This window comes from Hemicordylus capensis, chromosome 1, assembly GCF_027244095.1.
Source record: "Hemicordylus capensis ecotype Gifberg chromosome 1, rHemCap1.1.pri, whole genome shotgun sequence".
In the NCBI taxonomy this organism is placed as follows: Eukaryota; Metazoa; Chordata; class Lepidosauria; order Squamata; family Cordylidae; genus Hemicordylus; species Hemicordylus capensis.
The window spans coordinates 365082947-365096781 of NC_069657.1; the positions used below are offsets into that span (position 1 = coordinate 365082947).

At 43.5% G+C, this 13835-nt stretch overlaps 1 protein-coding gene across 1 annotated transcript in view; it reads right to left on the bottom strand.

Moving 5' to 3' along the window:
- Positions 1-8236: 8236 nt before the first annotated feature.
- Positions 8237-13835, bottom strand: part of NOX3 (NADPH oxidase 3) — a 340950-nt gene continuing 335351 nt past the window's right edge. The window contains exons 11-13 of the mRNA XM_053293552.1: positions 12066-12212; positions 10097-10221; positions 8237-8363 (exon numbers count right to left, since the gene is read on the bottom strand). Coding sequence (XP_053149527.1) covers positions 8237-8363; positions 10097-10221; positions 12066-12212 — 399 coding nt within the window. The remainder of the gene's footprint in view (positions 8364-10096; positions 10222-12065; positions 12213-13835) is intronic.

Consider the following 13835-nt stretch of genomic DNA (forward strand, 5'->3'; position numbering starts at 1 on the left):
GTGGGCCAGGGATGCAGCTGAATGCCAGAACCAGGGAGAGCTGAGCAGGGTAGTGACAACTTAAAAGGCAAGGCATAGTCTTGATCAGCTGCTAGAGCAGAGATGAGCACATGAGTTAAAATAAGATCCTGGTGGATAGAACAGGTGTTTGCGGTGCAAACAGGCATGGTCCTCCCTTCAGGCAATCTGAAGTGGTTGCCTCAAGCAGTGGATTACTGGGGTGCCAGCAGGGCAGGAAGATGCCCCTTGCTGCCCTCAAATGCCTCACCTACTTCTTGCCTTCCCCTGACACCCCACCACAGAAGCAGCTCTTTACCTCTCCTCCTTCTCTCCTCTTTTTTGCAAGCAACCCCTGCCACAGTGTGAGGCATGAGTGCCCTCCACCACCTCCTCATGCACCACTGGGCTGATTATGAATTCTGCTTCTTCCCACTTTCATAATCAGCCCAGTAGGACACAAAGGAGAAGTTGGAGGCCGGTGACGGTGTGTGTGTGTGCACGCACACACATGTGCATGAAATCAGTGCTGCCACTTGGGGAAAAGGGGTAAGAGGGGGAGGAGGTATGTGTGAGGAGAGGGTGGCATCTGGCACCCTGCCTCAGACACACAGAGGCCTTGTATTATGGGCATGATGGAAGACTCCAAGGAGGAGCTGAAGGAGGGAACAGAGGTTATAGCAGAGGAGGGAAGGCAAAGACCAGAAGTTGCAAAGGAGAGTGGGTCCGACGCACGAGGAGTTGAAAATGAGTTAGAGCCGGGTGAGGCAGCGCTTGTTGAGGAGGCACGACCAGTCTCAGCTGTGGAGAGGCATCGGTCCAAGAGACAGCAAGAATTAAGGAACCGCATGCATAGAACAACAGGCAAAGCTGCTGACTCAGGATCTCTTGATTAACAGCACCGGGGGTCAGCCTAGTTAAGACAACTGCACCACAGCTACTCTGCTGATAGCAACGTCAATTTCCTGTGAGCTAATCAGTTGTGTTTGTGTATTGCCTTGACTGTGTTTGGGCCCTGGACTGTGTTGACCTTGCCCATGGACTATGATTTGGACTCTGTTGGATTGATTGAATTTGACTCAGATTGAACCTGGTTTCGATAATTTCCTTCTATAAGACTTTGCTATTCTACTTCTGCCTCTGCCTGTTTTACGCTCCGTCTGGCTAGCCTGACAGATTTACAACACTTTGGGCTGCAACTGGGCACAGAGAAAAGGGAAGACAGCAGAAACTGGGCTTACTAAATGTTAGAGACAAATCGTTCAAATACTGAGCTGAGTAGACTGAGACCAGGGAATGTTCTGTTTCCTTCCATACCCAAGAACAACAGTTGTCATTGCTAACTACCCATTATTACAGTCCACTAAAGTCAGCAAATGTGTTTAGACAGTCCCCTATATTTTGCAGGGCCTTATCTAGCTGGCAGGACCATATTGCAGTAGCCTTTTACTTCGCTATACGCAAGAGTGCAGCCTCAGCTTCAATGAAGAACACACACATGAAAGTGGAGTTATTTCTCTAGCTAGCCCTGATCCAGCTGGTAAGGTCCAACCATCTTTATATCTATGACAAGATATAATGCTATTCTAAATCTTGTTTGCCAATATTTGATTCAGCAGCTGTGATAAAACAACAACTGGACATATCTATGATGCAAGTTTATTTTCCTTTACTATATTACGCCCCCCCCCCCCTGCCACACACACAGACTTATAAACACAATGATAGGAATCACGGGTGCACTCTGAATATTGTTGTCAATGTATGAAATGGCACTTCTCCAAGCACAGTTCTACACATCCTCTTCCTATTATCCATTTTGATTTCAGCCACAGCTATAATAAAGTGATATTCATTCAGCATAAATACAGTCTCATTCTAGTCTAACAAGCCTCAGCAGTCTTCCCCCTCCTCTTTTCCCCTTTTATTCTAAGGCACTCATCCCGATCCCAGTGAAATTCGCCTCTCACAGCGATAACAGTTCTGCTACTCAGTGAACTACAGCAAGACTCAAAATGCATCTTCTGTAGCATACCACAGTGATTTACAAAAGTGGGAATAAATCAAAGCAGTGAAGAGATGCCATGTCGAGCCAGAAGCTAAACATTACATCTTGTAGGAGGCTGGTTGAGTACAGACCGTGGATGTGGATGTGTGTGTTTTTTGGCAGCATCGTATCTGTGAGTTTGTTGCTTCCCTTACAGACCCATTAAACCAATCACTCTAGTTTTGCAGGACATTATCACCTTTATATTAGTTTCTGCACAGTGTTCATTTTTCCTTCACACAAGAAGCTTAATGTCTCTCTCTATAGAAATATATGTTTTGAAATGTGTCAACTTTCTCAGAGGGTTCGCACAAGCACTGAGGAAGGGGGGGAATGCCTCTAGGCATAGGGGCACAGGCTCATCCATCACTTACTCTGTGGCTCCAGTCTATGCTCCACATTAATCATTTCATGCACGTGAAGAAAAAAAAAACAATCCCTAAAACTATTTGGAAACAGAGATACACAGCTTTAAACTCAATAATACTACTACTGCATCTTTTATAGCAAGCCTTCCATACAAATTCAGTCCCGAAATGGAAGATTATAAACTATACCTGTAGTGTTCAGCAATAATTTTATCTGTATGTAGGGTTTTCTTCCCCTATATACTATCCTGTCTTTTCTAGTGTTTTTCCCCCTTGTGCCTGCGTGCGTGTATGTATAATGTTGTCATTTGTCTTGTTCATCTGGTGACACACATGGGATGTTTTGTACTTCAGATTTTATTGCATGGATCAGTAAATGCATTATCTGATCCCCTTGATCTGTATTTTACACCTCAGTACAAATGTAATACTTTTGTTTACTGTTGAGCAAATCTACTATGTATTAATTCTTGGGAGTCTTTGTCGGTTCTTTTTTCCCATTTTGAAACAAAAATTTCATCGTGAAGTACATGAGTATTATGCTCCCTAAACACATTATCAATGGTTTATCAATGACCAAACTAGAGAAAATCAGCACTGCTGTGAAAGAAGGAGTAAAGTTGGAGAAGTACCAGAGGTGGAAAGAGCTAAAGTCAGGAAGATAGATGGAGTGAATGAGGTAGAGAAAAGTAGTAATGGATCGGAGAATAGAAAGAACATGAACTAATTTAATCCCCCTGCTCTATGAGGAGGAATCTGTGTGGAATCCTGCATCCAAAGGATCTGTCATTTGGCACTTCCATTGAAATCCTCCAACTAAGGGAGATACCAGCTCTATCACCTCTCCAGTTTATTCTGTGGCTGAACTGATCTTATAGGACGGGATCTAAAGGGTTTCTCAGGAGAGATTTCCTTTCTCATGAATGTACAGTAAAAGGTAAAGTGTGCCGTCAAGTCGGTGTCGACTCCTGGCGACCACAGAGCCCTGTGGTTGTCTTTGGTAGAATACATGAGGGGTTTACCATTGCCTCCTCCCGTGCAGTATGAGATGATGCCTTTCAGCATCTTCCTATATCACTGCTGCCCGATATAGGTGTTTCCCATAGTCTGGGAAACATACCAGCACCCATGAATGTAGTCTGAGCTATAACATTTTCCAAAGGAAAAGAAAACCACACTTTGTCCCACATGCTTCACTTCTACTCTTGCAGCAATCTCCATCTAGCTATGTGCAGTTGTTCCATTGCTTCATATGTGGCTCAGTGTCTTGAGTTAGTATATCCATAAGCAGCATTTATTTGCTGGTCCTTTGAAGCCCAGCAAATAGCAAAGTATAGCTCTGCCTGTCTCTCGGCTTTCTGGAGGCATCTGGTTGGCAATGATTAGAAATAGGATGCTGGACTAGATGGACCCTTAATCTCTCCAGAAGGGCTCTTCTTATGTTATATTCTCATACTACTTTAGTTCCTTCTAAAATCTTACAAAATGCTCAACCTTTTCTATACCTTTATAAACTATGTGGCACCTATACCATACAGGCAAAGGATCTGCTGGCACCCTTTACGCAAGTCAGCCCTCACTCATTCAGGGAAGGGGGCACCTGGAATCCTAGTTGACTCTTGCCAAGAAAGCTCTTACATCTCTTGAGCCATTCCAGATGCATGCAACTGTCCTTTTTGAGGCTGCAGCTGATGTAAAGAGCTGAAACAGAGGCCACACGGCAAGGAGGCCATTTTCTCCACCTCCACTCATCCCTAAAGGCTATGGGGTTGATGCCTTTACAAGCCTTACCACCATCAGCAATACCTCCATGGGCCATGGGCTGATACCTCCATGAGCCTTCTCCCGCCATTACAGTGAGAGCTCCCTCTAAATTCCATGGGAGCGGCAACATTCAGGTAAATGGTGGAGGTCAGTTCCTAGGAAGCTGCAATGGTGCCCCCATAAACCCACCCAGCCCTTTAGTTAATATAGATTCCCACTGTTGACCTACATAGCCTTGCCAATCACTTGGTTATGACATATTACTATTTCTATATAACAATTATTATTATATGTAGCTTGAAAATGATTAGCATATCTCCTTTTCTCTGTAGGCCAAATGTAGTTAGCTTCTTTAGCTGCATCATTTGCCTTCTATAATAGTCAGGCAGTAGCCAGGACATATAGTCCTGATGTTTAATTATAAGATCAGTGCTTGGGGCTACTTATTAACCTAGCAAAGAAAGAATAGAATTGGGGTACATCTCTTGCCACCAGGCTTTATCATGAGATTGTTGGAGCAGGTGAGAACTTCCCTTTACTACTGATTTTTTTTAATCCTCCCTCAAAGCAATATAGTGACGTTATGCATTTAAACTGGTATAATTGCATCTAAGTCCACAGAAGCAAAGGAGAAGGGCAGGTGAGGAGAGCTGGTCTGGTGGCAGCAAGTATGACTTGTCCCCTTAGCTAAGCAGGGTCTGCCCTGGTTGCATTTGAATGGGAGACTAGAAGTGTGAGCACCATAAGATATCCCGCTTAGGGGATGGAGCTGCTCTGGGAAGAGTAGAAAGTTTCAAGTTCCCTCCCTGGCATCTCCAAGATAGGGCTGAGAGAGACTCCTGCCTGCAACCTTGGAGAAGCCGCTGCCAGTCTGAGTAGGCAATACTGAGCTAGATAGACCAATGGTCTGACTTGGTATATGGCAGCTTCCTATGTTCCTATGTACAAAGCACATACAGGTGGCCCTCTTTATTCGTTCTGGCCTACAACTGTAGATAACAAAACTGCAAATAATGAAACTTAAAGTCAAAGGGAATTGGGGGTTAGGTCCCAGAAAAATGATGCGCACACAGAAAAAAATCACTAAGAAGACAGGGTAAAAGCAGAAATAAGCACAGCACTGTACGTTGGCCACCTTAGCTTTCCCACAATGATACCCAGCTTCACCAGTAATGCATAACCGACCGTGATGTTTCTTCACTCCTCTGTTGAAGTCCAGCACTTAGTAGCACAAGCCCCTTGACCTGGTTGGTTGGAAGGTTGGCCGAACAGGCAGCACAAAATTAATTGGATTAAATGAAACAAAAGCAGAGGAGTTACCTCACTCTACTGCTCCACAGTTGGAGTTTACAGTACTCCAGGTCTCTCCAGTCTCTGGCCTGCAGCAGCAAAAATCAAAAATCAAATGCAGAGGAGTTAGCTCACTCCACTGTGGTGGTGCGCCATCACTCCAGCTCCAGTCTTCTGCTTGGTGCACAGATCAGATAGCAGAAGAGGTAGACCTGCTTCCAGCATTGTCATTGTCATCCTCCTCCTCCTTGAAGCTGTAGAAAGTGGAGGTGTCACTTTCCAATAATGATTAGGGATGTGCACAGAACCGGCAGGGGCCAGTTTGAAGGCGGGGGAGGGTGCATTTACCCCCCCATCTGCATTTTCCCCACCGGCGCTCTCTGTAAAACTGGTCCGGTGGGGCGTCAGCGTACCTCCCTACCACCCTGTCCTCTCCTCGGACCGGAAGTAACCCGTCGTCATCCCCCGCCCCACCTGCAAACCACCTAAACCGCTGGGTGTTTGAACCTGTTTGGAGAACCATAAAAGAGCCTCCGAACAGGTTCATGCACATCCCTAATAATGATTCCAGAGCTGTGGTGCTGGGTGTGGCTACCTTTTCAAAGTAGCTGATGATGGTTCTTTGTTTGGTCTTGCTTTGCAGAGCCTGGTAGGTGCCCTTATAGGGTTGCGAAGCAGCCTCCAGCTGCCTTTTGAACTTGATGCTGCACTCCATCAGGGGATCAAGTTTGCAGACCTTGTCCACCAAGGCAGTCCCCAGTTGCAGACTCTCAGACAACTCCTTTGTGGTGAAGGGCTTGGGGAGCATCTCCTGCCTTTTCTCCTCTTCTTTCTTACTCTCAGGAGCTGCTGAGATGATGTTTGCCAATCCATCTTCTGTCAGCTCCTCCTGGAGCTTTCTGACACAGGGCTTCCAGCTCTCAGAGTATCCAATGAGTGAAGCCACTTTGAATTAGACTTTCAGCATTAGGGAAGCAGCCCTTCCCCTCTGCTCTCGGGTTTTCTTTTTGTGCAGGCTCACACTGCGTGCCTCCGTGTTTTCCCTCCAGCCAATGGCATTTTGGCTTCCCAGAGGTGGCAGACGCCACAGCCCCCTTTTAACCAACATATCCGTAATGTGCTTTACAGCAGTTCGTTTGTTAAACCTCTTTTTAAACCAGCGAAAACCTTAAGCAAGCAGACTAATATTGTTCAAAAAAGTCAACCTGAACATACACAGAGGTTTAGTAACTATACATTTCAAACTATACATTTCAAAGTTTTACTTCCTGAAAACTGTTTTTTCCAGTCTTTTGCATCTAGGCAAGGCAGTTCTATTTGCATTTCTAAAGAGTGCTTTGCTCTTATCATGTTAATGATTATGTGAAGACTCTATCTCAGCACCTCTCCCTGGCAGCTGCTCGAGTGTATAGGGAAAACTTTGTTTTAAAAAACCACTTTTTAAAACCTGGAAATACATCGGGACAAACTAGAATTCAGAAGGGAAAGCACAATTTGGTTGTGGGGTGCTTCCAAAGATCTCACATGGACTGTAGGGTAAATCTGGCCGATGTGTGAATGCATACACTCTCTTCCAGTGGAGATTCGAGGTAACAGCCATGTTTGGGAAAGCCCTTGATGGGTTTGGAGGAGTTCCTGAAGCTCCAATAAGTTCCACAGGAATGGCTCAAAAAAGGTCCCAAAAGCTCCCTTAGGCTTGCAAAATGTCTGCCGCTTACTGCAGATAATGAGGTTGGGTATATATTGCAGATATGCGAAACCACAAGTGCCAAAACCATGGATAATGAGGGCCACCTGTAGATGTCAATTACAATTTCTAAAAGAAGTGTTGTGAAATTGCAGGTTGTTAGCTGTCTGGCCATTCTTTTGTAATTTAATCACCATTAGTGACTCTGAATTACCCTGAATGGCTCCCATACTAGAAAAGGACACCACTGGGAAACATGTGAGAGTCACATACTTTCCACCTCCTGGAGATTTTACAAACAGGGCTCCCCCCAACCCCACCGCCGAATCCACTCCTGATTGGAGTGTGCCAGTCCACATATCCACTGGATTGAGCCGGACCTCCCTGCAGACTATCAGGGACCAGGACAGACAGGGCATGGTTTTTCTCCAAAGGGAGGCTGGGAATTCCTGCTTAGCCTGAGTTATGTCCGGGGTAAAAAAAAATCCTCTATTTCCAGCAGCTTTTGGAAAAAAATTCTGGGGCTTCTGCTTTCTCCAAAGGTGTTGCTGGAGATACTGAAGGAAGAAGGTGCTAATGGCTATGCGAATGGTCCATCTAATCCCTCAAATTAAAATGCCTTGAATCTGCTGGCAGATTCGCTCTTCAGATACCCCGAGGCATAGAGCCATGTGTGGAGGCATAGAGCCTCCTGGCAGAGATTCATGGGAAAGTGTAGGCTTACCTCATCTCCCTTTCCCGCTTCCCTGAAGGTATGTGAAAGTCAGTGAAAGAAACAGCAAGTGGCTGCTAAGTGAGAAACTCAAGGAAGGGTTTTAGAGAGAACCTCAAATGGGGCAACCAAGGCAAGAAGCTCCAGCATTTCAGGATGCAGAGATTGGCCTCTTAGATGCCATCTGTTGCTGATTTTTGAGAATGATCTGTTTTAACTTCATCTAGTGCTCAGCTTATACATTGTGCATAAAACAAACATTACAAAGATATCAATCTGCAAAGGAAACCAGAATCCAAATTGTGTTGTAAACTCCTGGAAATTGTCACCATTCGGGATTGTGGGGCAACTGAAGCAATGTAACCGAAGGCCTAAAAACTTTCTTTGTTGTAATAAAACTGAACACCTCTAGGATCAGCAGAAGAATACCATTTGCACATTTTTTGAAGATTTTCAGAGAGAGTTTTAGGTCCACAAAAGAAAACACCAATGCTGTCACTGTCAAGAAAGACAAGATGTACAGATTAATTTCAAAAGTTTTCCTCAGATACTTTGAAGGCATTCATGCTTACACATATTCTTCTTTCACAGAAAATCAGAAGAGTGTGATCTTGATTTTATGGAGTGTGATTGGAAACAAACCTTGTGGAAGGCAAGGTACATCTGGGAAAGAGAGCTGCAATCCTGCATTAGGGCATGGGGCTAGGTTAGACCAGAAACTGTTTTATCCTGCCAAGTTAAAAAAGTTAACTTCTGAAAGGAGGTATGTATGTGTGCATGTGATAGAGAAACAGAGAGAGAAAGTGCACATAACTCACTTTTTTGGTCTGGCCTTCCAAGGTTTTAAAACTGTTTTTAAATTCTTTTAAGCTATTTTAGTTTCTGATAATTTTGTTGGATTTAATTAATTATGTCTTTGTTTTGCTTGTTGTGAACCACCCCGAGCTGATAGACTGAGTGGTACAGAAACCAATAAATGATATTAATCTATTTTGAAAAGTGATATATTTATCTTTATCTTTATCTTTATCATTATCATTATCATCATCATCATCATCATCATCATCATCTTTTACTTTTGCAAGTAATACCTATTCCCAGCCATGCCCATCCTGTATGTCCATTTCCCACCAAAAATCCCTTTCTTTTTTGTAGTGTGCTTGGGGACAAATAAATGCTTCAGGGTGGATTTTCAATAGGAAAATATTAAAGGGTTAATGCTAATACAAATTGGGTACCCCACAGCGGCTCTTTGAAAAGCAAAAAAAGAAACACTGCTTTTTGAATTCTTTAATTTGTGCTTGAAAAAATGCCATAGGAAGGAGAAAAGTATTTTTTAGGCATGAATATTATGGGCCTAAAATGAAGACTTTTTATCTTACCATGTTTGATCACAGCAGCTAATGTCCAATGGCCTCTAATAAGTTAAAACCTGGCCATCCCTTAATTATTGTATGGAAAAAAAACTTTAAAACCTTAATTTCATGTAAAAAAAAGAAGTTGGCCATCCTTGGATTAGGTAGTTCACTGGAAACCTTCCTTTTCAATGATTTTATATTTGATATGCACCCTTCCCAATTGTTCTCATTTTAAACATATTTTAAAACTATTTTTTCCCCCGTGGCACATTTTTGGTTCACAGAGTTAGCACTACAGTCTGGAAGGTTTTCTGGTAGATGAAGGCAAAAAAAGTCGGAATGATTGCTTCAGAGGCTTTTGGGAATGAAGAAGCTTTGCTAAGCTTTTCCTAACAGACCTCCTGAGTTCAGCATAGGCCTTCCATGATGAGATGAACTAATAACATAAAGAGCATTGTCTATACACCCACAGCCAATTATGGCAGGGAACAAACACATCCTTGACATCATAAGAAAAAGGCCTCACTGTTTATCTCTTTAATTACCATTTTCAAGGGATATTAATGTTACTTTGTCCTTTGTGCCGAACAATAATTGGATTGTGTCTTTCAATTATAGCTGGACAAATGCCAAGATATTGAAATACTTCTAAATATTAGATTTTCTTGTCTAAAAATTAGATTTTATTGGCATTGTCTATCCAAGATTTCTTCATCTAAAGCTTTATAACACATAAAAGATGCTTTCAGCATAGGAACCTGACTTAAATTATTTTTAAAAGGGTCAGTTTTAAGGAGGTACAAACTCCCCCACTCCCTCCCTTTTACACTGAGGAGACTCAGTATAATTAGATTATTTGCTAATTTGCCTTACCTAGGATGATTTTCTGCTATGTGTCTGAATTCAATGTTCCAGTTTGGTCTTCCATAGAAGGTCTTCTGTCTTAAGCCAGTAATTATATCCACTTTTTCATCATAATGTAAGGCAATATGAGTAGCCTAAATTGTAACAAACCCCAAAGGCCACTATTTTAGAATCAACAAGAGAAAGCTATAATAGTACCATATGAATAGAAGTATAGGTTAATGGTGGAAATACAAGTACAAGGAAGCATATAAACAATCTGGATCTTAGGACATCTTCATACATTATGGTGGTGGCATGATTGGCCCAATTTTTCACATGCTGGGACACCATAATATCTGCAATTCACATTTCATGTAGATCTGCCCAGTCAGGAGCAAAGTGTGGTGCTGGTATGGAGAAGACCCACATGATTAAAAAGTTCCACATGGGTAACTGACTGCATATGTGTTAAAATTCATCTTGTTGAATCTATTCAATAGAATGATGGAGGGCTTTGAACAACTACCTGCTACCCCAGCTCAGCCCCCTTTCTTCACCCCCACTTTATTCCCCCTTGCCCCCCCATATCCCAGTTGTAAACCCATGCCTCTTAACCTTATGTCTGCCTTGCATCATCTTCTTCATCATCATCACCACCACCACCACTTTTGCATATGCTAGCATAGTTAAGGAATTTAGCGGGCAGTGAGTATCTGCCCTAGTCCTTAGAAAACAGAAAGACAAGCCTGAATCATGTTTAGCTTGCTTTGACTATAACTCCCAAGTGCCTTCCTGTTTCCAAGCAACTGGGGTTGTTGACACCCTTCCCACATCAATAGAGGGACCTGATGAGAACTCAGTAGAGACTGATATATAGCTGGTGGCAACAGTAGTAAAGTAACACAAGGAGAGGGTCTGCAATGGCAGTGAGCTGGGTAGACTGGCGGCAAGCTGAGCCACCACGGCACACTCAAAAGTGGCTAAATGCCTCCTTCAGGCAAATCACAGTCAAAATGTAAAACCTGCAGCAGGAGCAGTCTTGCAAAAACTAACAACCCAGAAAAACAACACCTTTTTTACACCAGATAAACCATGTCATAGCACTAAATCACAGTGATTAAATTCAAAACAAGGCATCCGACATATGAACTGCACCCTGCAGTCAGTGTTGGGACTGCGGTGTCACAACACAGAAAGTGTGGAAGGACACGTCAGAGATATGTCCTGACCCCATTTTAGGGTCTAATCTGGAAAGCACCCTGGAAGGGAGACAAGGAAGCAGTGAAGAGAAAGAGAAAGAGAGAGAAAGAGGAGCTAGATCAGGTGAGTTGTAGTGCCACAGTAGCTGGATAACCTCAGGTTGGCCACCCCCAAGTAAGAGCAGAAGTAGCATGCTCCTGAGCACTGGGTGTTAGGGAGCGCCAAGAGAAGAGGCAGTTGCCCTCTCTTCCCCACTAGCAGATTTTCCAAGTTGACCTGATTGGCCACCTGGACTGAATGGGCTTTGGCCTGATCCATCAGGGCTTTTCTTATGTTCTTATGAGAGAGGGAGGCCCACTTCAAACATCACACAGATGGTTTAATCCTGATTCCACACAACATTCACCCGTGAGGTGAGGAAGGTTTCTATTTCTGAGCATGGCTTAGAACAAACCGAGGTGTCCAGACCTGACAAATAGTAGCTTGTTCTAAGTGTAATTTAGGAACAAGCCAGGATATGAAACTGTGATTCAGTCCCAAAGTTCTGAACTGTCCAATCAAGAGCACACAGGAAATAGCAGATCTGGGTGCTCTTGCTACTACAGAGAAAGAAGGGGTTTCCTGTGACTCCTTGGCACTGTTTCTGGGATGGATACTTTCAGAAGACAAATGTAACCATTTGCTTTAAGGAAGCCGTGTTTCAAGCGATTAAGCATTCACTTGATTACTGCTCCTTAGGCTGCAGTCCTGGAAAAGTAAGATTCAGTAACTCAGTCCCATAAGATTTCATTTATACCTGACTTTCATCCCAGCTGGTAAGAAATATGTGAAAGCTCAGAAAATGGGCTTTCCCTTTCTCAACCATTTGTGCTTCCAGTGAACACAGGAGATCAGCAAACCACTCAAAGGCAGATGGATCTCGGCAAATCCAATAGAAATAAACCTGTCAAGGGAAAGTAAAACCATTCAACAAAGTGCAAGCTTTCATCGGGGTCCGATATGGCTCTTACATTATTTATTTGGAGGTAAGTGGCTAATCTTATAGCAGGCTACTGTCCTCAGGTGTAAATTGATACTTGATTTTCTATCCAGCATCGACAGTGCAGAGTTCCCTGAGTATTGTTTTTAAACATATTCCGGCATGCATTCATATATGGTTTAGCTAGATTTTTGAAAATCACAACTACTACTTCTAAAGGTCAGTCACAGATGTTCTTAATGCTTAATCAAAACTGCTTCTAGTGATATGATATCATGAGAGCCTTGGCCCACAGAGATGCAGTGCTCACATATCTTCCAAGCCAAGAACCCTCTTGGGTGGACTTTGGCAGATTATATGGAGAGGAGAGCTGGTCTTGTGGTAGCAAGCATGACTTGTCCCCTTAGCTAATCAGGGTCCGCCCTGGTTGCATATGAAAGGGAGACTAGAAGTGTGAGCACTGTACGATATTCCCTTCAGGGGATGGAGCCACTCTGGGAAGAGCAGAAGGTTCCAAGTTCCCTTCTTGGCTTCTCCCAGATAAGGCTGAGAGAGATTCCTGTCTGCAACCTTGGAGACACCGCTGCCAGTCTGTGAAGACAATACTGAGCTAGATAGACCAATGGTCTGACTGAGTATATAGCAGCTTCCTATGTTCCTAAATAATTGTACTTAGCATTTATATAACACTTGCTGAGTGTTCAAAGCCTAATCCCCCAGTTTCTAACATCAAAGAACTTGGGGGAAAACCTAGTCTTGGATTCAGGTAAATACAGCACTTTAGCTCAACAATCCTTACAACAATCCTGTGAGGTGGATTGGTTGCTTATATTCTCTGAGCGAGGGCGGGAAAGAAAGCAGACTGTGAGCTGGTGGGCAAGAGATGGCACACTCCCCATTTCTGGTCCTTGGTCATGCCCATGCGTCAGCATGCATCTGATGCTGATGCAGGGGACATAGCTAGGATCTGAGAGGGAGGATGTGCATGTGCAACCCTCCCCTGCTCTCAGCCAGTGAGCACTTCACGTGCTTCATGCCCTGGGGGAGGAGGCTGTGGCAGCCCCAAGACCTTGGCAGTCCAACAGTGGCTACATCCCTGGGCTTGCCTAAGACCACCTAATGAGTGATGTGAGATTTGAACTGAGAGCTTGTTAGACCACATCTCAACAGTTTTAGCCACCATATTACTCCAGCTCTTTATGACCAATTACCATCAGTTCCCTATCTCTGGAATGGGAGCTATAATGCCACAGTGTTGTTGCAGGGATTCAGATACCACCATTTGTCAGTCAGTACGTTTGTTTGGGGGATTCTACATTTTCCAAGCCTTAAGTGCACAAAAATGGTTGCCAGAAAAGTACGGTCTCAATTTTCTCAGCCAGAGTGTCCATTGCAATTGCATATCTTGTGTAGAATATGACTGTATGTGTGTCACTGTGGAGACTGCAGTGACAAGCATAATTATACATGACAAGCAGCACAATTCCTCACCACTCTAGTGTTCAAGCACTCATCTAGCCTCCCTTTTAAAAAGCAAAAACACTTTGCTTTTTAAAATAAAATGTATTTCCCTTTATTTAATTTGAT